Source organism: Eucyclogobius newberryi, unplaced genomic scaffold (assembly GCF_026437365.1).
Source record: "Eucyclogobius newberryi isolate DKJ021-1_F unplaced genomic scaffold, fEucNew1.0.hap1 SCAF_10, whole genome shotgun sequence".
Lineage (NCBI taxonomy): Eukaryota > Metazoa > Chordata > Actinopteri > Gobiiformes > Gobiidae > Eucyclogobius > Eucyclogobius newberryi.
In genome coordinates, this window is record NW_027315724.1 from 3,651,113 (window position 1) to 3,676,112 (window position 25,000).

The following is a 25,000-nucleotide window of genomic DNA, read 5'->3' on the forward strand; positions in this document are numbered from 1 at the left end:
AAAGTGCTGAGTCACGCTGAGCTTTTTGCTGAGTCACGGCAGAAAGGACTCGTCACGCGACAAAAAATACAAACTGCGACTATTTCAGTATTAACTCTTTTAAGTACTAACATAGTATGAAGTACTAACATAGTATGAAGTAATAACATAGTATCTGAGGCCCCAGACTAAAGAGCAGGGGCCATTCTAACCCGTTTAAGGGGGTCGCCTAAAATACTGACCCTAAAGCAAAATGTCATTGATTCAGCGCTGATCTCTGACCAGTGCCGGACTTAGACATTTGGAGGCTAAAGGCGAAATTTATTTGAATTATTTTGGATTCACGGCTTGTTCAAAAGTTCAGAAGTATTCTGACCCCCCCTCTCCCCCCGATCTGTTGTTATCTTGGGGTGCACACAGAGGGCGGGGCGCACACAGATCATCATCAGTATTATGATATATTATACTAATACTGATGATATATTATACTAGTACTGATGATATATTATACTAATACTGATGATATATTATACTAGTACTGATGATATATTATACTAATACTGATGATATATTATACTAGTACTGATGATATATTATACTAATACTGATGATATATTATACTAGTACTGATGATATATTATACTAGTACTGATGATATATTATACTAGTATACTAGTACTGATGATATATTATACTAGTACTGATGATATATTATACTAATACTGATGATATATTATACTAGTACTGATGATATATTATACTAGTACTGATGATATATTATACTAATACTGATGATATATTATACTAGTATACTAGTACTGATGATATATTATACTAATACTGATGATATATTATACTAGTACTGATGATATATTATACTAATACTGATGATATATTATACTAGTACTGATGATATATTATACTAGTACTGATGATATATTATACTAATACTGATGATATATTATACTAGTACTGATGATATATTATACTAATACTGATGATATATTATACTAGTACTGATGATATATTATACTAGTACTGAAGATATATTATACTAATACTGATGATATATTATACTAGTACTGATGATATATTATACTAGTACTGATGATATATTATACTAGTACTGATGATATATTATACTAGTATACTAGTACTGATGATATATTATACTAATACTGATGATATATTATACTAGTACTGATGATATATTATACTAATACTGATGATATATTATACTAGTACTGATGATATATTATACTAATACTGATGATATATTATACTAATACTGATGATATATTATACTAATACTGATGATATATTATACTAGTACTGATGATATATTATACTAGTACTGATGATATATTATACTAATACTGATGATATATTATACTAGTATACTAGTACTGATGATATATTATACTAATACTGATGATATATTATACTAGTACTGATGATATATTATACTAGTACTGATGATATATTATACTAATACTGATGATATATTATACTAGTACTGATGATATATTATACTAGTACTGATGATATATTATACTAATACTGATGATATATTATACTAGTACTGATGATATATTATACTAGTACTGATGATATATTATACTAATACTGATGATATATTATACTAGTACTGATGATATATTATACTAGTACTGATGATATATTATACTAATACTGATGATATATTATACTAGTATACTAGTACTGATGATATATTATACTAATACTGATGATATATTATACTAGTACTGATGATATATTATACTAATACTGATGATATATTATACTAGTATACTAGTACTGATGATATATTATACTAATACTGATGATATATTATACTAGTACTGATGATATATTATACTAATACTGATGATATATTATACTAGTACTGATGATATATTATACTAGTACTGATGATATATTATACTAGTACTGATGATATATTATACTAATACTGATGATATATTATACTAGTACTGATGATATATTATACTAGTACTGATGATATATTATACTAGTACTGATGATATATTATACTAGTATACTAGTACTGATGATATATTATACTAGTACTATACTAGTACTGATGATATATTATACTAGTACTGATGATATATTATACTAGTATACTAGTACTGATGATATATTATACTAATACTGATGATATATTATACTAGTACTGATGATATATTATACTAATACTGATGATATATTATACTAGTATACTAGTACTGATGATATATTATACTAATACTGATGATATATTATACTAGTACTGATGATATATTATACTAGTACTGATGATATATTATACTAGTACTGATGATATATTATACTAGTATACTAGTACTGATGATATATTATACTAGTACTGATGATATATTATACTAATACTGATGATATATTATACTAGTACTGATGATATATTATACTAGTACTGATGATATATTATACTAATACTGATGATATATTATACTAGTATACTAGTACTGATGATATATTATACTAATACTGATGATATATTATACTAGTACTGATGATATATTATACTAATACTGATGATATATTATACTAGTACTGATGATATATTATACTAGTACTGATGATATATTATACTAATACTGATGATATATTATACTAGTACTGATGATATATTATACTAGTACTGATGATATATTATACTAATACTGATGATATATTATACTAGTACTGATGATATATTATACTAGTACTGATGATATATTATACTAATACTGATGATATATTATACTAGTATACTAGTACTGATGATATATTATACTAATACTGATGATATATTATACTAGTACTGATGATATATTATACTAATACTGATGATATATTATACTAGTATACTAGTACTGATGATATATTATACTAATACTGATGATATATTATACTAGTACTGATGATATATTATACTAATACTGATGATATATTATACTAGTACTGATGATATATTATACTAGTACTGATGATATATTATACTAGTACTGATGATATATTATACTAATACTGATGATATATTATACTAGTACTGATGATATATTATACTAGTACTGATGATATATTATACTAGTACTGATGATATATTATACTAGTATACTAGTACTGATGATATATTATACTAGTACTGATGATATATTATACTAGTACTGATGATATATTATACTAATACTGATGATATATTATACTAGTATACTAGTACTGATGATATATTATACTAATACTGATGATATATTATACTAATACTGATGATATATTATACTAATACTGATGATATATTATACTAGTACTGATGATATATTATACTAATACTGATGATATATTATACTAGTATACTAGTACTGATGATATATTATACTAATACTGATGATATATTATACTAATACTGATGATATATTATACTAATACTGATGATATATTATACTAATACTGATGATATATTATACTAATACTGATGATATATTATACTAGTACTGACAAAATATTACATGCTTTTTTCCCATTCAAATGATATAACAGGAAACTGAAATCCTTGAATTCAAGAAAGCTAAATGTTTGCCCTGCAGAGTGTGTACTTTTATACTAGTTAGCATGAGTTAGTATGTTAGTATAAATACTTTGAGACTAGGGCAGACTTTGAACAAGCACACACCCATGTGGGACGTCCCGACAGGATCAGATGTTGTTCCTCCCGTATGCACCAGTGTAAAGAGGGCGCCCTGCTGGTGATCAGAGGAACTGCCAAACACGCGCCTCTTGATGAGCAGATGATTGACACATGTCCGTCAGCTCCTGGTTGACACAAATACTGCTAATCTTCATCTAAAATATATTTGCTGTTGTGGTTGTTGCACTGTTCTGACTGTAGGCTGTGGTGCAGGGTACAGTGCCACGGTGCTGGTGCGGGACCCCTCCCGGCTGCCTGCGGACCACAGGGCGTCCCGCGTGGTGGTGGGGGACGTGCTGAACAGAGAAGACGTGAGGAAGACGCTGGAGGGTCAGGACGCAGTCATCATCATTCTAGGGACCAGGAACGACCTGAGTAAGGCCTCACTCCTCGCCCCGCCCCCTGCACTTAGACCCGCCCCCTGCAGAGTCTAACAGCTAACTGGTCTACACACACAGACGCACACGCACACGCACACAGACAGACGCACACAGACAGACAGACAGACAGACAGACAGACAGACACAAGTTCACTTAAGTTTAGAGCGCTTTGGGAAACAGTTTTGACCTCTCTTTATGTAATGCATTGCTGCTCCAGTGGAATATAAACTAGAGGTGGCGCCCCCTGGTGACGTGGCACTGAAGTGTGTGCTGACTGATCCTGATGTGTCTCAGGTCCCACCACTGTGATGTCAGAGGGCACCCGCAACATCCTAGAGGTCATGAAGGAGCGTGGCATCCGCAAAGTGGTGGCCTGCATGTCAGGTGAACATGCTGTGTGTCTCCCATGGGTGCTGTGTGTGTCTCCCATGGGTGCTGTTGCTATGTGTCTCTCCCATGGGTGCTGTGTGTCTCTTCCATGGGTGCTGTGTGTGTCTCTAACATGGGTTCTAACATGGGTGCTGTGTGTGTCTCTAACATGGGTGCTGTGTGTCTCTAACATGGGTGCTGTGTGTGTCTCCCATGGGTGCTGTGTGTCTCTTCCATGGGTGCTGTGTGTGTCTCTAACATGGGTTCTAACATGGGTGCTGTGTGTGTCTCTAACATGGGTGCTGTGTGTGTCTCTAACATGGGTGCTGTGTGTGTCTCTAACATGGGTGCCGTGTGTGACTCTCCCATGGGTGCTTTCAGCCTTCCTCCTGTGGGAGCGTTCCAAAGTGCCACCTCGCCTGGTGCCGGTGACAGAAGACCACGAGCGCATGTTCTCTCTGCTGAAGAACTCCGGCCTGGACTATGTGGCCGTCATGCCCCCCCACATCGGAGGTCAGTGCACATGGAGCACACAAGGGGCCCACAAGGGGCACGCACAGGGTACACATGGGGCACGCACAGGGTACACATGGGGCACGCACACGGGGCACACATGTGGCACACATGGGGTACACATGGGGTACACATGGGGTACACATGGGGTACACATGGGGCACGGGCACGCACACGGGCGGGGCGCGCACACGGTATTATATCTTCTTTTGCTCTACTTTATTCCTCTCATGTTTGGCTTGTTCTGATGTTTGGCTTTTGAATGTCTCTTCTCACAAACATTTAAGACTAGAAATGCTCGTAGATATTAGTTTATGTGCTGAATAAATGGGCTCTGGAAAGTGAATACCATATCCGTCTTGTTTGTGTGATTGTAGGCGACCTGCCCCTGAGTGGGACGCACCAGGCCGCAGAGAACATGCTCCGCGGACGAGCCATCTCCAAACACGACCTGGGACTCTTCTTCGTCCAGTGCCTGTCCACCTCCGAATGGGACGGGAAGACTGTGGGCGTGTGGGGCGACTACGCTAAGTGACGCCCCCGTGTGTCTGTCCAGGGCAAAGACCGTGTGCTAAAGTCGCTCCGCTCCTGTGTGTTCCTGTGGGATTAGAAGGGAAACATCCTTTATCAGATTTCAATTACTTTAAAATGTCAAGAGTTAGTGTTGTTCCCCGGCGCGCTCGTGTTCCCCGGCGCGCTCGTGTTCCCCGGCGCGCGAGTGTTCCCCGGCGCGCGAGTGTTCCCCGGCACGCTCGTGTTCCCCGGCGCGCTAGTGTTCCCCGGCGCGCTAGTGTTCCCCGGCGCGCTCGTGTTCCCTGGCGCGCTAGTGTTCCCTGGCGCGCTAGTGTTCCCTGGCGCGCTAGTGTTCCCCGGCGCGCTCGTGTTCCCTGGCGCACTAGTGTTCCCCGGCGCACTAGTGTTCCCTGGAACAGTAGTGTTGTTCCCTGGCGCGCTAGTGTTCCCCGGCGCGCTCGTGTTCCCTGGCGCGCTAGTGTTCCCCGGCGCGCTCGTGTTCCCCGGCGCGCTCGTGTTCCCCGGCGCGCGAGTGTTCCCCGGCACGCTCGTGTTCCCTGGCGCGCTAGTGTTCCCTGGCGCGCTAGTGTTCCCCGGCGCGCTCGTGTTCCCTGGCGCGCTAGTGTTCCCTGGCGCGCTAGTGTTCCCCGGCGCGCTCGTGTTCCCTGGCGCGCTAGTGTTCCCTGGCGCGCTAGTGTTCCCCGGCGCGCTCGTGTTCCCTGGCGCACTAGTGTTCCCTGGCACAGTAGTGTTGTTCCCCGGCTCACTCGTGTTCCCCGGCGCACTAGTGTTCCCTGACATGTTTCCTGGTGCACTCGTGTTCCCTGGCGCGCTAGTGTTCCCTGGCGCGCTAGTGTTCCCCGGCGCGCTCGTGTTCCCTGGCGCGCTAGTGTTCCCTGGCGCGCTAGTGTTCCCTGGCGCGCTAGTGTTCCCCGGCGCGCTCGTGTTCCCTGGCGCACTAGTGTTCCCCGGCGCACTAGTGTTCCCTGGCACAGTAGTGTTGTTCCCTGGCGCACTAGTGTTCCCTGGCACACTAGTGTTGTTCCCTGGCGCACTAGTGTTCCCTGGCACACTAGTGTTCCCTGGCACAGTAGTGTTGTTCCCCGGCTCACTCGTGTTCCCCGGCGCACTAGTGTTCCCTGACATGTTTCCTGGTGCACTCGTGTTCCCTGGTGCACTAGTGTTGTTCCCTGGCACTAATGTTCCCTGGCGCACTAGTGTTCCCCGGTGCACTCGTGTTGTTCCCTGGCGCACTCGTGTTCCCTGGCACTAGTGTTCCCTGGCACTAGTGTTCCCTGGCACAGTAGTGTTGTTCCCTGGCACTAGTGTTCCCTGGCGCACTAGTGTTCCCTGGCACACTAGTGTTGTTCCCTGGCACTAATGTTCCCTGGCACAGTAGTGTTGTTCCCAGGCGCACTAGTGTTCCCTGGCACAGTAGTGTTCCCTGGCACAGTAGTGTTGTTCCCTGGCGCACTAGTGTTCCCTGGCACAGTATTGTCCCCTGGCGCACTAGTGTTCCCTGGCGCACTAGTGTTGTCCCCTGGCGCACTAGTGTTCCCTGGCGCACTAGTGTTCCCTGGCGCACCAGTGTTCCCTGGCGCACTAGTGTTCCCTGGCGCACTAGTGTTGTTCCCTGGCACACTAGTGTTCCCTGGCGCACTAGTGTTGTTCCCTGGCACACTAGTGTTCCCTGGCGCACTAGTGTTCTTCCCTGGCGCACTAGTGTTCTTCCCTGGCGCACTAGTGTTGTTCCCTGGCGCACTAGTGTTCCCTGGCGCACTAGTGTTCCCTGGCACACTAGTGTTGTTCCCTGGCGCACTAGTGTTCACTGGCGCACTAGTGTTCCCTGGCACACTAGTGTTGTTCCCTGGCGCACTAGTGTTGTTCCCTGGCGCACTAGTGTTCACTGGCGCACTAGTGTTCCCTGGCACACTAGTGTTGTTCCCTGGCACACTAGTGTTGTTCCCTGGCGCACTAGTGTTCACTGGCGCACTAGTGTTCCCTGGCACACTAGTGTTGTTCCCTGGCGCACTAGTGTTCCCTGGCGCACTAGTGTTCCCTGGCGCACTAGTGTTCCCTGGCATACTAGTGTTGTTCCCGCAGTAGAAAATGTGATTTTTATCTTTTGAGCTTGAACTGCTTTGTGTCTTAAAGAAGTCCATTTTCAGGGCGTTTGGCTTGTTCTTATATCGATGGCTTTTTTAGTGTTTCTTACAAGAAATAATATAAGAAAATATTAAATATGTTCAGAATGATATTGTATTGCCATATCCAGTATATTTTTATCGATATTTGATTGTGTGCTGAATAAATGATTGTACATCGCAGGTCTGTGTTTCATTATTCTTAATAGTACTTTTAAGTCATCCCTGAGAAAATATTTGTGAAAGTAAGAGTAGAGTAGACAAGTGTTAAATCATATCAGATATTGGACAATACTGTAAAAGATGTTTTATAGTGGAATAAAATACTTATCTGCCTGAAATATATTTTATATGTATATTGTGAATGATATAAAGCCAGAAAAAACATCCAAAACAAAAGCTTGTTCATAATCCGAGACTTAAAAGGTCAAAACAAATTCCTCTATATTTATATTTGAGATATTTGGTGAGAACTGAAGCAGATTAATAGATTTCTACAAAATAAGTTTTAAAAGATAAATTTAAACTCATTTGTACAGTGTCAAACAGAAGTGAAGACTGGAACCCTCTTCTACAGGGAATGGGGTGAGAGGTCCTCCCTCACCAGCAGAGGGCGCACCAACATGTCAGTGTCCATCCTGAGCTGCCTCAGTTGTAGTGTTCTCCATGTTTTCAGTAAGATTTAGCCTACAAGTAACTTTCTATAAATTTTACTTCTTGGACTTATTGACACTATACTTTTACTCCTACTGGAGTAATATTTTTATTCAAGTAACTTTTATTCAAGTATTGACACTATACTTTTACTCCTACTGGAGTAATATTTTTATTCAAGTAACTTTTATTCAAGTATTGACACTATACTTTTACTCCTACTGGAGTAATATTTTTATTCAAGTAACTCTTCCCGCTGTGAGTAATTCTACAAAATCTTTATATTGGCAATATTAAATGATGTGTATATCCAATGAAAATACCAGATTTCTTCATTATTTCATGTTTTGTACTTCCCATTACATAAACTTCAAGACTGTTACTGTCATTTCCTCGACCTCCTTTGTAATCGAGTAAGTAATGAGTAATATTACTTTGAAGTAACAGCTCTACCACCTCTGACCTGCTGTGGAGTGGACAAACGACACAGTACTGAAGTATCCCTTTAACACATGGCATAAGAAAAGTGTTTTATTATTTAAAGTACCAGCGAAGTACCATCGAAGTACCAACGAAGTACCAGTGAAGTACCATCGAAGTACCAGTGAAGTACCATCGAAGTACCAGTGAAGTACCATCGAAGTACCAGTGAAGTACCAGCAGAAGACTTATTCCAAAAAGCAAAGAAACATCCACAGAAACGTGATGAAGCAGAATGTGGAGATGAGACCTCCAGCGTGTGAAAACGCTCTGTCCATTTGTGTCCACCGGCTCCAACTGACCAGCCTTTGTGAGGGAGTGGTCATTCCAGCAGGGGGCGGCGGTCAGCCCTTGAGGATGGTGTTGTAGGAGGCGTGGGAGGGGCTTGGAGACTTGTCCCTGGGCTCTGACCCTTCCTGCGCCTGCTGCTTGACGATGGGCCGCTGCTCGTCGTCCGGGCCGCTCTCCTCACAGCGGGGCAGCTGCAGCAGCGCCGTCAGGCCGTGCACGTCCGCCATCTTGTGGACCGCCCGGAGCAGGAGGAACATCATCATGAGGCCCAGGAACAGGTAAACTGCAGGAGGGACACACGAGTTAGAGCAGGACATTCAGCATTACTAAAGCTCCTGTCACAGTGTGAAGAAAGATCTGGCAACTTCTGTGTCAATCACCAGATGCAGCGTGTGAGCCAGAACATGACCAGGACGAGCTCGTTTCCCAGGCAACACTCTGCAGTTAAGTTCCTTTGTTTCAGTGTAAACGAAGCAGTACATGTAGTACAAACATGTAGTACATGTAGTACAAACCATGTAGTACATGCAGTACAAACCATGTAGTACATGCAGTACAAACCATGTAGTACATGTAGTATAAACCATGTAGTACATGTAGTATAAACCATGTAGTACATGTAGTATAAACCATGTAGTACATGCAGTATAAACCATGTAGTACATGTAGTACAAACATGTAGTACATGTAGTATAAACCATGTAGTACATGTAGTATAAACCATGTAGTACATGTAGTATAAACCATGTAGTACATGCAGTATAAACCATGTAGTACATGCAGTATAAACCATGTAGTACATGCAGTACAAACATGTAGTACATGCAGTATAAACCATGTAGTACATGCAGTATAAACCATGTAGTACATGCAGTATAAACCATGAAGTACATGTAGTATAAACCATGTAGTACATGCAGTATAAACCATGTAGTACATGCAGTATAAACCATGTAGTACATGCAGTATAAACCATGTAGTACATGCAGTACAAACCATGTAGTACATGCAGTACAAACCATGTAGTACATGCAGTACAAACCATGTAGTACATGTAGTATAAACCATGTAGTACATGCAGTATAAACCATGTAGTACATGCAGTATAAACCATGTAGTACATGCAGTACAAACCATGTAGTACATGCAGTATAAACCATGTAGTACATGTAGTATAAACCATGTAGTACATGCAGTATAAACCATGTAGTACATGCAGTATAAACCATGTAGTACATGTAGTACAAACATGTAGTACATGTAGTACAAACATGTAGTACATGTAGTACAAACCATGTAGTACATGTAGTATAAACCATGTAGTACATGTAGTACAAACATGTAGTACATGTAGTACAAACATGTAGTACATGTAGTACAAACATGTAGTACATGTAGTACAAACATGTAGTACATGTAGTACAAACATGTAGTACATGTAGTACAAACATGTAGTACATGTAGTATAAACCATGTAGTACATGCAGTATAAACCATGTAGTACATGCAGTATAAACCATGTAGTACATGCAGTATAAACCATGTAGTACATGTAGTACAAACATGTAGTACATGTAGTACAAACATGTAGTACATGTAGTATAAACCATGTAGTACATGCAGTATAAACCATGTAGTACATGCAGTATAAACCATGTAGTACATGCAGTATAAACCATGTAGTACATGCAGTATAAACCATGAAGTACATGTAGTATAAACCATGTAGTACATGCAGTATAAACCATGAAGTACATGCAGTATAAACCATGTAGTACATGCAGTATAAACCATGTAGTACATGCAGTATAAACCATGAAGTACATGCAGTATAAACCATGAAGTACATGCAGTATAAACCATGAAGTACATGCAGTATAAACCATGTAGTACATGCAGTATAAACCATGTAGTACATGCAGTATAAACCATGAAGTACATGCAGTATAAACCATGAAGTACATGCAGTATAAACCATGAAGTACATGCAGTATAAACCATGAAGTACATGCAGTATAAACCATGAAGTACATGCAGTATAAACCATGAAGTACATGCAGTATAAACCATGAAGTACATGCAGTATAAACCATGAAGTACATGCAGTATAAACCATGAAGTACATGCAGTATAAACCATGAAGTACATGCAGTATAAACCATGAAGTACATGATGACTCTTGAGCCCAAACATGTCGAGGGAAATGCCAACATTGTCCGAAGATTGTCATCGAGATTATCCAAAAGAATTACATGATTGCACCTGTCCCACATGATTGCACCTGTCCCACATGACTGCACCGTCCCACATGACTGCACCGTCCCACATGACTGCACCGTCCCACATGACTGCACCGTCCCACATGACTGCACCGTCCCACAAGTTGAGGACATGACCACAACTGTAGATGTGTTTTTAAGACAACCTGATGGAAACAACGCAGGTCAAACAAGGAGAAGCCAGATGAAGGGTTTTATGAGACCAGAGGCACATGCACCATGGGGGCCACTGTAGATCTTTAGGGGCCACAGTAGAGGTCCACACCACAGTGCGATCTGCACCTCTGAGCACTCACAAAACCAGCATGAAAACAAGCATGCAACACTTTAAAGCCATTCTTTAAAGTCACTCTGAAGGTATGTTTTGCCCCGTATGCTTTACAGGACAGGACAGGACAGGACAGGACATTGTAGCATCATCAGAGCAGGAATCAAACTCACAACTCTGTGGCCTTTCCACACGGCATATGTGTCGTCCACTCCACCCAACTGCTGGTGTGTGAGGCTTCAAGTGCCTTGAAGGTCAAAAAGCACTAAATAAATGTTACCATGTATTTCATGGAATGTTCAAAAAAAATGGTATAAAGTAGTATTTTCAAACACCTGGAATTGATTAAAAAAAAAAAATGTGGCTGCAGAGCCGCGGCGCGGTCAAATAGCCTAATGGTTAACCCTAACCCTGACCCTGACCTTGACCCTGACCTTGACCCTAACCCTGACCCTAACCCTGACCCTGACCTTGACCCTGACCTTGACCCTGACCTTGACCCTAACCCTAACCCTGACCCTAACCCTGACCTTGACCCTGACCCGGCGCGGTCAAATAGCGCAGCAGTTTCAGGAGCCGTGGCACAAAATAACATGGCAGTTTTGGCCGTCGCCGCGGCTCTGTAGACACTCCCAAATAAAATATAGAGTTTAATGCTGCACTCTGGAACATTCCATGCAAAGCAAAAACAGTTTTATGAGACAAGCGTCTCCTGGCTCAGAGGAGGAGCTGTGCTTGTTGTGCTGAATCTCACAAAGAGCTGCGAGGCCTGGGCAGGTCACATGGGCAGGTCACATGGGCAGGTCACATGGGCAGGTCCCATGGACAGGTCCCATGACTGGCTGCAAAGGCAATTCTAGACTTGCAAGTTTGGAGACTCACCCAGAGGTGATGCAGAAAATATCATGTTCTGATCTCTGTGGTTCCAAAACTCTGGTCCGGTATCCATGGGTTTCAAAGTGACGAAAAATGAGGACCGTTACCATAGCAATGACATAGCAAACACACACAAAAGGCATCGTTTCATCTTGGTCATATACAAGTTTTCCCAGACGTGGCCTGTTCATTAACGTGAAGTAAATATTCCATTTGAAAAACACAGCCACATTTTTACTTGAAATCAAATACACAATAAACAGAATTAGTGTAAACATATATTTTATATAATATCAGCTTTTGTTACGGCAACAAGACAAATAAAGTAAAAAAAATCAAACACTAGTTTCATCTCATCCAAGAGAAATTACCAGCCTCAGTGCCACCTGCATATGCCCCGCCCACTGCCCCACGCCCACTGCCCCACGCCCACTGCCCCACGTCCCGTCCTCCTGCAGGTGCAGGTGATGGTCCCAGGTGATGGTCCCGTCCTCCTGCAGGTGCAGGTGATGGTCCCGTCCTCCTGCAGGTGCAGGCAGGTGATGGTCCCGTCCTCCTGCAGGTGCAGGTGATGGTCCCGTCCTCCTGCAGGTGCAGGCAGGTGATGGTCCCGTCTTCCTGCAGGTGCAGGCAGGTGATGGTCCCGTCTTCCTGCAGGTGCAGGTGATGGTCCCGTCTTCCTGCAGGTGCAGGTGATGGTCCCGTCTTCCTGCAGGTGCAGGTGATGGTCCCGTCCTCCTGCAGGTGCAGGTGATGGTCCCGTCCTTGTGGTGATGGGGATGTAACAGGGGGTACCCCCTGTTACATCCCCATCTTTTTCTCTCTACTTCTTCTGTCTTGTTCATTTTATCTGTATATTAATGTGTTCTGTACGTGTTGTCCCCCCTGTCTGTAAATACCCCCCCCTTTTTTATTATGTTCAGCGTCTTTGGGTCACTGAAAAGCGCTATATAAATAAAAGTTATTATTATTATTATTTTAGAAGAGTAGGCAATGGGGTAGAGGAGGCTAGGGGTAGGGGAGGTCATAGGCTTGGGTGAAGAGGTATGTTTTTAGGCGGGATTTGAATGTTGTGAGTGAGGGAGAGTGGGACAGGTTGGGGGAGGGAGTTCCAGAGTCGGGGTGCTGTTCGGGAGAATGCTCTGTCGCCAAAAGTTTTGAGTCGGGATGTTGGTGCAGTCAGGGTGAGAGAGGAGGAGGATCGGAGAGCTCGGGTGGGGCGGTGGGGGATGAGGAGGTCAGACAGGTAGGGGGGGGCAAGGTGGTGAAGAGCTTTGAAGGTGAGGAGGAGTATTTTAAAGTTTATGCGCTGCTTGATGGGGAGCCAATGGAGAGAGCGGAGAACGGGAGTGATGTGATCACGGGACCGGGTGTGGGTGAGGAGGAGGGTGTGGGTGAGGAGGAGGAGGGTGTGGGTGAGGAGGCGGGCAGCGGAGTTTTGGACCATTTGGAGTCTATGGAGGGAATGGGAGGAGATGCCAGTGAGGAGGGAGGTGCAGTAGTGGAGGCGGGAGGAGATGAAGGCAGCGTGAGGCAGTGTCTGATTATGACAGAGGTGGAAGTATGAGGTCTTGACGATGTGGCTGACATGGGGAGTGAAGGAGAGGGTGGGGTCCATGATGACACCGAGATTGCGTACCAGGGTAGAGGGGGTGATGGTCGAGGTGTCGATGCTGAGTGAAAAGGGACCAGTTTTATTGAGAGTGGATTTGGTGCCAATGAGGAGGAGCTCTGTTTCGTCACTGTTCAGTTTGAGGAAGTTGAGAGTGAGCCATGATTTTATTGTAGAGATGCAGGTTTGGATGTGGCTGAGGGGAGGGTGTGGGTGAGGGGAGGGTGTGGGTGGGTTTGGTGGTGAGGTAGATCTGGGTGTGGTCAGCGTAGCAGTGGAAGTCCAGGTTGAGTTGGCGAAGGATGTGACCAAGGGGGAAGAGGTAGCAGATGAAGAGGAGGGGGCCGAGGACTGAGCCCTGGGGGACCCCTGCGTTACTGGGGAGAGGGTGGATGAGTGACCGGAGAGGGAAATGAACTCTTGCCTGTTGGTGAGGTAGGATGTGAGCCAGTCGAGTGCAGAGCCCTCAACACCCAGTTGGCGCAGCCTTTGTAGGAGGATGGAATGGTTTATAGTGTCAAAGATAGAGTTGATGGAGACGGCGGTCAGGGAGCTGTTGATTTTGGAAATGTTGTCATTGAAGGCAAGGAGGAAAGAGTTGCAGGGGTCGGGGGAGGAGGGTGGAGTAATGTCCGGTGGCTGGAGCAGCTTGTTGACGGTGGAGAACAGGGGGAGCTGTTGATGAGGGTGGAGAGGTGGGCAGATTTGGCGGCTTGGAGAGCGTCACGGTAGGAGGAGATGTGTAATTTGAAAGCTTCGGCATGGACGGTGAGGCGGGTTCTTTTGAGGAGTCGTTCGAGTTGGCGGCCAGTCTGCTTCATGGTGCGGAGTTCAGGGGTGTACCAGGGGGCGGGGTTGATGTATGAGACGGAGGAGGTTTTCCAGGGGGCTAGGGAGTCAAGGGAGTCGGAGAGGGTGGTGTTGAGCATGACAGCATAGTCGTCGGGGGAAGAGGGGGGGAGTCAGGGGGGAAAGCAGAGGATATGAGCTGGGAGAGCGTGAGGGGGTTGACTGACTTGATATTGCGGTAGGTGATGGTGCGTTTTTTGGGGTTGTGGGGCGAGGGTAGGGGGGCGGAGAAAAGGATGCAGAGATGATCAGAGAGTGGGAAGGGGAGGGGGTGGGGCTTAGATATGGGTAGGAGAGAGGAACAGACTAAGTCCAGAGTGTGGCCTTTGGTATGGGTGGGGAAGTCAATGTGTTGGGTGAGATGGAAGCAGTCCAGGAGAGAGAGGAAGTCGGATGTCAGTGGGGCGTTGGGGCAGTCAATGTGGATGTTGAAGTCACCAGTGAGTAGGAGGCGGGCAGAGAGAGAGGATGCGATGGTGAGGAGTTCAGACAATTCAGTGAGGAAAGAGGGGTGGGGCTTTGGGGGACGATAGATCAGGATAGCGGTGATAGAGTTGGGGAGGGAGAAGGCGAGGTATTCAAATGATGAGATGGATGGAAGGTTGAGGTTCAGTTCAGTGATGGATGTAGATTTTTTATGAATAACAGCAAGACCTCCCCCACGCCCGGAGAGGCGGGGTTTGGCAGTGTAAGTGTAGTTGGAGGGAGTGGCTTGGTTGAGAGCATAGAAGTCCAGGGGCTGTTGCCATGTTTCACAGAGGAGGAGCAGATCAATGTTATTGTCCAGTAGCAGTTCAGATATAACAGGTGATTTGTTGGAGAGGGAGCGGCAGTTCAGCAGTGCAAGGGAGATGGATGGGGGCGCGGAGATGGATGGGGGCGCAGGGGTGGGGGGGCGGAGGTTGCTGAGGTTGGCAGTGCGGCAGGTGGGGGTGACGGGGGGGCGAAAACTAGTCCAGAGTGAGGGGATAGGTGAGCCGTCGTTGGAGTGTTGGTTATGGGAGAGACCAGAGCCCCGGTGGATGTAGCGGGGCCGGCGAAGGATCCCAGCTGAGCTAGCTGCAGAGGCAGCAGCAGCTGGGAGACGGTGGTTATGGTTGAGGAGGTGAAGGTCAGCAGCGGTGTAGGCGAGTAGGCGAGAAGTTGGTGGAGCGGTGGCCTGGAGGCGCGGGAGTGATAGTCCGAGGAGGAGATGGAACGTAGCAGCAGATGAGAGTAATCCAGTTAGTATGTTGGCGGTGGCTAGAGGCTGGTTAACTAGAAGCTGGTGGGCAGAGAGTTGTGAAAAAGCAGCAGTGGACCGGGTGTTGAAGCTGGTGGAGTGAGTGGCGTTGGTTGCCCCAGACCTTGTCTGCACGGCAGGGAGGCCCCGCGATACCATGACGGACCTCCGCAGGTGTTAAGCCAGCTGTTAGCTGGCGGCTAGGGCAGTAGATAGTCCAGGAGTGAGGGAGGAGATGAGCGATGGACGGTGCAGTAATGTCCGATGAAGTTAAGAACAGGGATGTAGACAGAAGACAACACAGAGACGCGGGAACAAAACAAAACAATGGAAACGACTAACAAAACAAAGACGTTGGGACAGAAGCGGCAGTCCACATACCAGACGCCGGCGTTGCTCTAGCCCAATCAAGACGCATTTGAGTCCAGTTTTGTGACCAGTCCCCGTCTGTGGAGCGGGAAAGCAGAGAAACGGGGCTGTACCTTGGTTGTATGGGGCTGCTTTTCTCCGGGTGGAGCCGGTGCCCCGCTCTCCGTGTCTGCTCCTGTGGCGGGCTGGGGCCACACCTTCGCCCAGGTACAGACCTCCGGGGCGGCGGGTGCGGGAGCGCGGAGCCGGTGTTCGGGCGTGGAAACGCCGGTGCAGCGGAGGAGAAGCGGTGCCGCTCGCTCGTGGTGCGTGCGGCTCGTGGTGGAGCCGGTGTTCGGACGTGGAAACGCCGGTGCAGCGGAGGAGAAGTGTAGCAACCTCGATGACTGGAGAGGAACACCTGTCAATCATCTGTCACTGGTTCAGCGCCCGTTCCTTCCTCGGACGACTTTTGACTGACCATTGCAGACTATTATATGTATATAATATTATACCATTATATGTATATAATATTATACCATTATATGTATATAATATTACACTATTATATGTATATAATATTATACTATTACACCCAGAGTGCTTCAGGAGGACGGGCCCCGGGGTCAACAAGGCCTTTATGGAAACATATACATTTGGTTATATTATTGTTTGAGGACAATTTTAAAAAGCGATCTGGACATGAACGACGCCTCGTTTCTTTATTGCTCTTACTTTAACATATTTTCAGATTGCACGATTACTTCTACGACAGCCCTGAAATGAAGGGCCCCTGAAACGAAGGGCCCCCGAAACGAAGGGCCCCCGAAACAAAGGGCCCCCGAAATGAAGGGCCCCTGAAACGAAGAGCCCCTGAAACGAAGGGCCCGGAACAGTATCTCCTCATTTCTGAAAAAAACATGTGGAAAGACAAATCCTGTGGTCATGGAAAAGATGTCAGTGCGTTTGAGAAGGTCAGATCATTGACCTCGAGCAGAGAAAACATCTGCAGAGAAGAAGGAACTAATGTTCTACAGATCTGACCCCCACAGAGAGAGTGCTGCGGTCACTCTATGTGCTGTGCTGCGGTCACTCTCTACGTGCAGCGGTCACTCTCTACGTGCAGCGGTCACTCTCTACGTGCTGCGGTCACTCTACATGCTGCGGTCACTCTACATGCTGCGGTCACTCTCTACATGCTGCGGTCACTCTCTACATGCTGCGGTCACTCTCTCTACGTGCAGCGGTCACTCTCTCTACGTGCAGCGGTCACTCTCTACGTGCAGCGGTCACTCTACGTGCAGCGGTCACTCTCTCTACGTGCAGCGGTCACTCTCTCTACGTGCAGCGGTCACTCTCTACGTGCTGCGGTCACTCTCTACGTGCAGCGGTCACTCTCTACGTGCAGCGGTCACTCTACGTGCTGCGGACTCTCTACATGCTGCGGTCACTCTCTACATGCTGCGGTCACTCTCTACATGCTGCGGTCACTCTCTACGTGCAGCGGTCACTCTCTACGTGCAGCGGGCACTCTCTACGTGCTGCGGTCACTCTACGTGCTGCGGTCACTCTACATGCTGCGGTCACTCTCTACGTGCTGCGGTCACTCTCTACGTGCAGCGGTCACTCTATGTGCTGCGGTCACTCTATGTGCTGCGGTCACTCTCTGTGCAGCGGTCACTCTCTACGTGCAGCGGTCACTCTATGTGCAGCGGTCACTCTCTACGTGCAGCGGTCACTCTCTACGTGCAGCGGTCACTCTCTACGTGCAGCGGTCAAAGAGAGGAGATGTTTGACTTACTGGAACATCATCTGGAATAAACAAGCACAAACTCACCATTTTCTACTACGTTCTTTTTGAAAATGTCCCAAAGGAAGGACTCTAGTGACCGGGGTCAGCCAGCTCTGGACAACATCATTTATACTTCCATCAGTTTTTTCTATTTTATTACATGACTTACTTAATATTATGCTTGATTCTGTTTTGTGTATCTGCTTTTATTGTTCAAAAAGCTACAAATAAAGCTACTTCTGCCCTTTAAATTGCCCTGAGAGGAGTTCAGTGTTTGGCTGGAGCAGCAGGCCCGGGGGGGCCCGGGGCCCGCAAGCAGTTGAATTTCCGGCGGGCCCGCGGTTTGAAATAGGAAGGGGCCCGCTGTGCCCCTCCTTGAAAAAAAATCAAGATTTATCTAGTAATTTGTCCATATTCGGGGCATTTTCATCCCTTACAGGTGCCATAACATGCTTTTGTTCACGTTTCGTAGTCTATCCTAAGTGTATCATTGATAATAATAAGTGTTGTGCAACACCCTTAACATAATAGTTAAGAAATATCACCCAGACCTTGGACCCCCTCACCAACCCGGAAATGAAAACGGCTTAGTTTGATATTCACCCCCCCCCAAGAGCCATGTGGCACCCCCGCCCAACCCGTGACGTAGTCTCAGAGCGCGTGTGTGCCCCGCCCACCCGTGACGTAGTCTCAGAGCGCGTGTGTGCCCCGCCCACCCGTGACGTAGTCTCAGAGCGCGTGTGTGCCCCGCCCACCCGTGACGTAGTCTCAGAGCGCGTGTGTGCCCCGCCCACCCGTGACGTAGTCTCAGAGCGCGTGTGTGCCCCGCCCACCCGTGACGTAGTCTCAGAGCGCGTGTGTGCCCCGCCCACCCGTGACGTAGTCTCAGAGCGCGTGTGTGCCCCGCCCACCCGTGACGTAGTGTGGGGGTTAGGGTTAGGGTTAACCCTAACCCCCACAGCTGTCTGCTCCGCGCTGCGCAGCTCTTGCCGTGCGAGTGAGTGAGAAACGATAGAACTTCAGATCAACCCTACTTGGAGAGGGGGGATGGTGACGCGTGCCTGAGGTTATGACGCGGTCCTGTGAACACCCCCCGTCAGTTTGAGATTGGAGGAAAGGAGATGATATAGTCTGTAATAAAGCTAAACACAGCGGGAATCAATCTAAAAAACACTCTGGACATATATGAAGCACAAATAGCAATGTAAGAAGGTTAAAAGCTCTGAAAAGTCGATTTTGCATGTTATGGGACCTTTAAGTTTTGTTTTGACAGACACGCCCACTTCGCATGTCTTCTCGCTTCTCATTGGCCGAGCGGTCTCCGTGATGTAATATCGATGAAAGCGGGCATCTGATTGGCCGCTGCGTTGGTGTTGTGTTTGCGTGTCCTCGGAAATGCCCGGTCTGTATGTATATATATATAATGTATATTATGTTAGTAGTTTATTTTGTAGGCTGTGATTTCATATATTCCACAAGATCTCCTTGTGTCAAATGCTGTAAACAGTATTTATTTTGTATCTAAGAAACATGATGACATTGAATTAAACAGTTTTAAAGATCATGATCTCTGGTTTATATGATTTTGAAAATCTATTTCTCAGCCCGAGCAGACTCACCCATCACAAACACCTGGTACAGGGGCTTGTTCTTCTGGCCCGGCTGAAGTCCCGGGACATAGTCCCCTAGTCCGATGGTGCAGAGGGAGATGAAGCAGAAGTAAACTCCATCCAGGAAGGACCAAGAGCCCTCGAGCCAGCTGAAGAGCGCCGCGGGGCCCACGAAGAAGCAGAAGACCAGCAGCAGGAGGAGCAGCAGCAGGTGCAGGGCACAAGCCGCTCGGGCCTCCAGACCCCAGCAATGGAGAAGCCCCACGGGCCCCACCACCAGAGGGAAGAGCAGCTTCTGCACACAGGCCGTGAGCACCAGCATGGTGAAGGGCACGCCCAGCAGAGCGTACAGGACCGAGAAGCCCTTCCCCAGGTCTGACAGAGGCGTGCTGTGGCCGTACCCTGAGGAGACATGAAGGACATGAGACACAAAGAACATGAGACACGAGACATGAAGAACATGTGGAGTGGAGATATGAATTTCATTATGAGACACGAAGAACATGTGGAGACATGAAAAACACGAGACACGAAGGACACGAGACACAAAGAACACGAGACACGAAGAACACGAGACACAAAGAACACGAGACACGAAGAACACGAGACACAAAGAACACGAGACACGAAGAACACGAAGGACACGAGACACGAAGAACACGAGACACAAAGAACACGAGACACGAAGAACACGAAGGACACGAGACACGAAGAACACGAGACACGAAGAACACGAAGGACACGAGACATGAAGACCATGAGACATGAAGAACATGTGGAGACATGAAAAACACGAGACACGAAGGACACGAGACACAAAGAACACGAGACACGAAGAACACGAGACACAAAGAACACGAGACACGAAGAACACGAGACACAAAGAACACGAGACACGAAGAATACGAGACACAAAGAACACGAGACACGAAGAACACGAGACACAAAGAACACGAGACACGAAGAATACGAGACACAAAGAACACGAGACACGAAGAACACGAGACACGAAGAACACGAGACACAAAGAACACGAGACACGAAGAACACGAGACACAAAGAACACGAGACACGAACAATACGAGACACAAAGAACACGAGACACGAAGAACACGAGACACGAAGAACACGAGACACGAAGAACACGAGACACGAAGAACACGAAGGACACGAGACATGAAGACCATGAGACATGAAGAACATGTGGAGACATGAAGAAGATGAAGAACATGAAAGAACATGAGACATGAAGGACATGAGACACGAAGGACATGAGACACGAAGGACATGAGACATGACCATGAGACATGAAGGACATGAGACATGAAGGACATGAGACATGAGACCGGGACCTCTGAGCCCCCAACACAGCGCTTTTATGGAGATACAGGCCCTGTTCTCTGCGTCTCTCTGCGTCTCTCTGCGTCTCTCTGCGTCTCTCTGCGTCTCTCTGCGTCTCTCTGCGTCTCTCTGCGTCTCTCTGCGTCTCTCTGCGTCCCTCTGCGTCCCTCTGCGTCCCTCTGCGTCTCTCTGCGTCTCTCTGCGTCCCTCTGCGTCCCTCTGCGTCTCTCTGCGTCTCTCTGCGTCTCTCTGCGTCCCTCTGCGTCCCTCTGCGTCTCTCTGCGTCCCTCTGCGTCCCTGTCCCCACCACACATTCACTTCACAGAGAGGGGACAAAAATTAGAACTCCATGACGTAAATTCTTTGTCATTCATCAGTGAAGTCAGGAGGAACATTATACCAGGAGTGTGTTTTTACTTCGTTTTAAAGTCACAATTCTAAGTATTTCTCACACGTTTTATGATGTTTCATGATTACAAGCCCTAAAAAGACGACTCACGTGAACAGAAACACTCAGACCTCTGGGAGACAAATCAGGACTTCTTTATTCCAATTTCGTGGACTATATTAATTTTGGGCCAGTCCAAGGGAAAACAAAATGTTCTGTGGCTGAGTGGACAGCACACATACCAGGGTCATGAGTATGATGCCTAATAAAGGCCAAAACATTTTTCAAAGAAACAAATATAGGGTGCACTATGTGTCCTTTTCCTGGTGGAGGGTACACCACCTCCATGTCTCCACAGAAACTCATTACTTTGCCTGGAATGTTCCACAGTAGGGCATTAAATACCTCTCCACAGATCTGACCAGTGGCATCACCTGCCTGTCTCCATGGAGATGGTGTTTTATGCCATACTGCGGAACATTCTAGGCAAAACGGTAAAATAAAGATGGCAGACACTTTAGCAGTATGCCCCGTACTACCCCACGTGCCCCACACTGCCCCGCGTGCCCCGTACCGTCCCGCGTGCCCCACACTGCCCCGCGTGCCCCGTACCGTCCCGCGTGCCCCGTACCGTCCCGCGTGCCCCGTACCGTCCCGCGTGCCCCATACTGCCCCGCGTGCCCCGTACCGCCCCGCGTGCCCCGTACCTTCCCGCGTGCCCCGTACCTTCCAGCATGCCCCACACTGCCCCGCGTGCCCCGTACCGCCCCGCACCTTCCCGCGTGCCCCGTACCGTCCCGCGTGCCCCACACTGCCCCGCGTGCCCCGTACCGTCCCGCGTGCCCCATACCGCCCCGCGTGCCCCGTACCGTCCCGCGTGCCCCGTACCGTCCCGCGTGCCCCACACTGCCCCGCGTGCCCCGTACCTTCCCGCGTGCCCCGTACCTTCCCGCGTGCCCCGTACTACCCCGCGTGCCCCATACGCCAGGCCATTTGTCAAGACATCAAAGACAAGGTTTAGCTCGGAGCATGAATAAAGTGGCCCCGAAAAACAGCTGATTATAGTCACATAATTTGTTCTGCAAATAAACGACACAAAGTGGATCTGCCCCACTTGAGTTCAGACAGACAATAGAGGCCTTAGACACAGTTTGGTCCGTCCTGAAGGCCACGCCCTGAAGGCCCCACCCTGAAGGCCCCGCCCTGGGGCCCCAGAGACATGAATTTTTCTCGTTAATTAACAAGAATGATCTCATAAATGAATGAGAATAAACTTATAATTCAAAGAGAATAAAAGGCCCGGGTCCGATTCACTTCAGGCACCATGTCCAGACGCTAATGGGTTAAAAGTGAATACAAAAGTTCACAATAGATGTCGATCTTTATAATGTCGGCCTTTTAGACATCACAAACAATCATCTCCTCTGTGCAGTGTCCCCATGTCCTTCTGGTCCTGGACACTGGGCAGGACACTGACCACGCTCAGTCGCGGAGAATTTTCACCAATGATCTGCTCCCTCGACTTCTGCCTCTTCACCTTCTGAACCTTGTACAAAGTCACTTTGTGCAAATGTTTTACACCAGAGCTCTGGGGGCGGAGCCTCAGTGGGATCACTGTAAAATGATGAACTTCGGTGTTGGAGCTGCACTTGTGCCATAAGCACTGTCTTTATAGTCTCCTCTCATTGTAGTCATCAGCCAGGGCTACGTGGGCGTGGCTACATGGGCGTGTCAGGCGACATGGGCGTGTCAGGCGTCATGGGCGTGTCAGGCGTCATGGGCGTGTCAGGCGACGTGGGCGTGTCAGACTACGTGGGCGTGTCAGACTACGTGGGCGTGTCAGACTACATGGGCGTGTCAGGCTGTGGGCGTGTCAGGCTGTGGGCGTGTTACTCGGGTGTAATAGGTGGAATGAGTTGTATGGATGAGAAAACATAATCACTTTGTGGCTGTGCTAAATGTATTCATTTCATGATCAGCACCTGTTCATTAATTTGGAGTAAGTAACATGTAACTGTATTTTTGGGCCAAAAAAACTCCTTTGACTAGATCAATGAAAGATGGATTCTTGTTTACCAGAGGACACTGTGCAACCTTCCATACAAGGCAACAACTTCAACAATCAGATGAAGGGCCCTCAACAATTAAACTCCCATAGTGCACCTTTAAACACCATAGTGCACCTTTAAACACCATAGTGACACCATAGTGCACCTTTAAACACCATAGTGCACCTTTAAACGTCAACCTGCCTCATTTCACCTGGAGCCTCACATTCTGTGGCCTATCGTCCACTCTCTGTCCCCCATTTGTGGAACCACAGCTCTAAACCAACTTTACCAAAAACAAAGTACAGCTTCAAAGAGGCCGAGTGTTTGAGGGCAACGGAGCAACTCTGCTTCACACGGCTCTGAATACAATCAATTCAGTCTTAGAGCGTCGAAAGCTCCTCACATGATCCAGACGACAGCAACATCGGCCTGACAACTGTGTCCAAGGCCCCAGAGCCACAACAGAGCCACACAGAGCCACAACAGAGCCACAACAGAGCCACAACAGAGCCACACAGAGCCACAACAGAGCCACAACAGAGCCACACAGAGCCACACAGAGCCAAACAGAGCCACACAGAGCCACACAGAGCCACACAGAGCCAAACAGAGCCACACAGAGCCACAACAGAGCCACACAGAGCCAAACAGAGCCACACAGAGCCACAACAGAGCCACAACAGAGCCACACAGAGCCACACAGAGCCACACAGAGCCACAACAGAGCCACACAGAGCCACACAGAGCCACAACAGAGCCACAACAGAGCCACACAGAGCCACAACAGAGCCACACAGAGCCACACAGAGCCACACAGAGCCACAACAGAGCCACACAGAGCCACAACAGAGCCACACAGAGCCACACAGAGCCACACAGAGCCAAACAGAGCCACACAGAGCCACAACAGAGCCACAACAGAGCCACAACAGAGCCACACAGAGCCACACAGAGCCACAACAGAGCCACAACAGAGCCACACAGAGCCACAACAGAGCCACACTGAGCCACACTGAGCCACAACAGAGCCACAACAGAGCCACACAGAGCCACACAGAGCCAAACAGAGCCACACAGAGCCACAACAGAGCCACAACAGAGCCACACAGAGCCACACAGAGCCACAACAGAGCCACAACAGAGCCACAACAGAGCCACACAGAGCCACAACAGAGCCACAACAGAGCCACAACAGAGCCACACAGAGCCACAACAGAGCCACACAGAGCCACAACAGAGCCACACAGAGCCACAACAGAGCCACAACAGAGCCACACAGAGCCACAACAGAGCCACACAGAGCCACACAGAGCCACAACAGAGCCACACAG

At 47.1% G+C, this 25,000-nt stretch overlaps 2 protein-coding genes across 2 annotated transcripts in view; one reads left to right on the forward strand and one right to left on the reverse strand.

Annotated features, from left to right (window-relative positions):
- The window catches only part of blvrb (biliverdin reductase B), an 8,016-nt gene extending 225 nt beyond the window's left edge, over positions 1 to 7,791 (forward strand). Inside the window, exons 2-5 of the mRNA XM_072459885.1 lie at positions 3,902 to 4,063; positions 4,364 to 4,453; positions 4,820 to 4,951; positions 5,329 to 7,791. Coding sequence (XP_072315986.1) covers positions 3,902 to 4,063; positions 4,364 to 4,453; positions 4,820 to 4,951; positions 5,329 to 5,486 — 542 coding nt within the window. The 3' untranslated portion in view covers positions 5,487 to 7,791. The remainder of the gene's footprint in view (positions 1 to 3,901; positions 4,064 to 4,363; positions 4,454 to 4,819; positions 4,952 to 5,328) is intronic.
- A 1,184-nt stretch (positions 7,792 to 8,975) lies between these two features.
- kcnk6 (potassium channel, subfamily K, member 6) overlaps positions 8,976 to 25,000 on the reverse strand; it is a 20,836-nt gene continuing 4,811 nt past the window's right edge. The window contains exons 2-3 of the mRNA XM_072459886.1: positions 19,899 to 20,291; positions 8,976 to 9,316 (exon numbers count right to left, since the gene is read on the reverse strand). Coding sequence (XP_072315987.1) covers positions 9,087 to 9,316; positions 19,899 to 20,291 — 623 coding nt within the window. The 3' untranslated portion in view covers positions 8,976 to 9,086. The remainder of the gene's footprint in view (positions 9,317 to 19,898; positions 20,292 to 25,000) is intronic.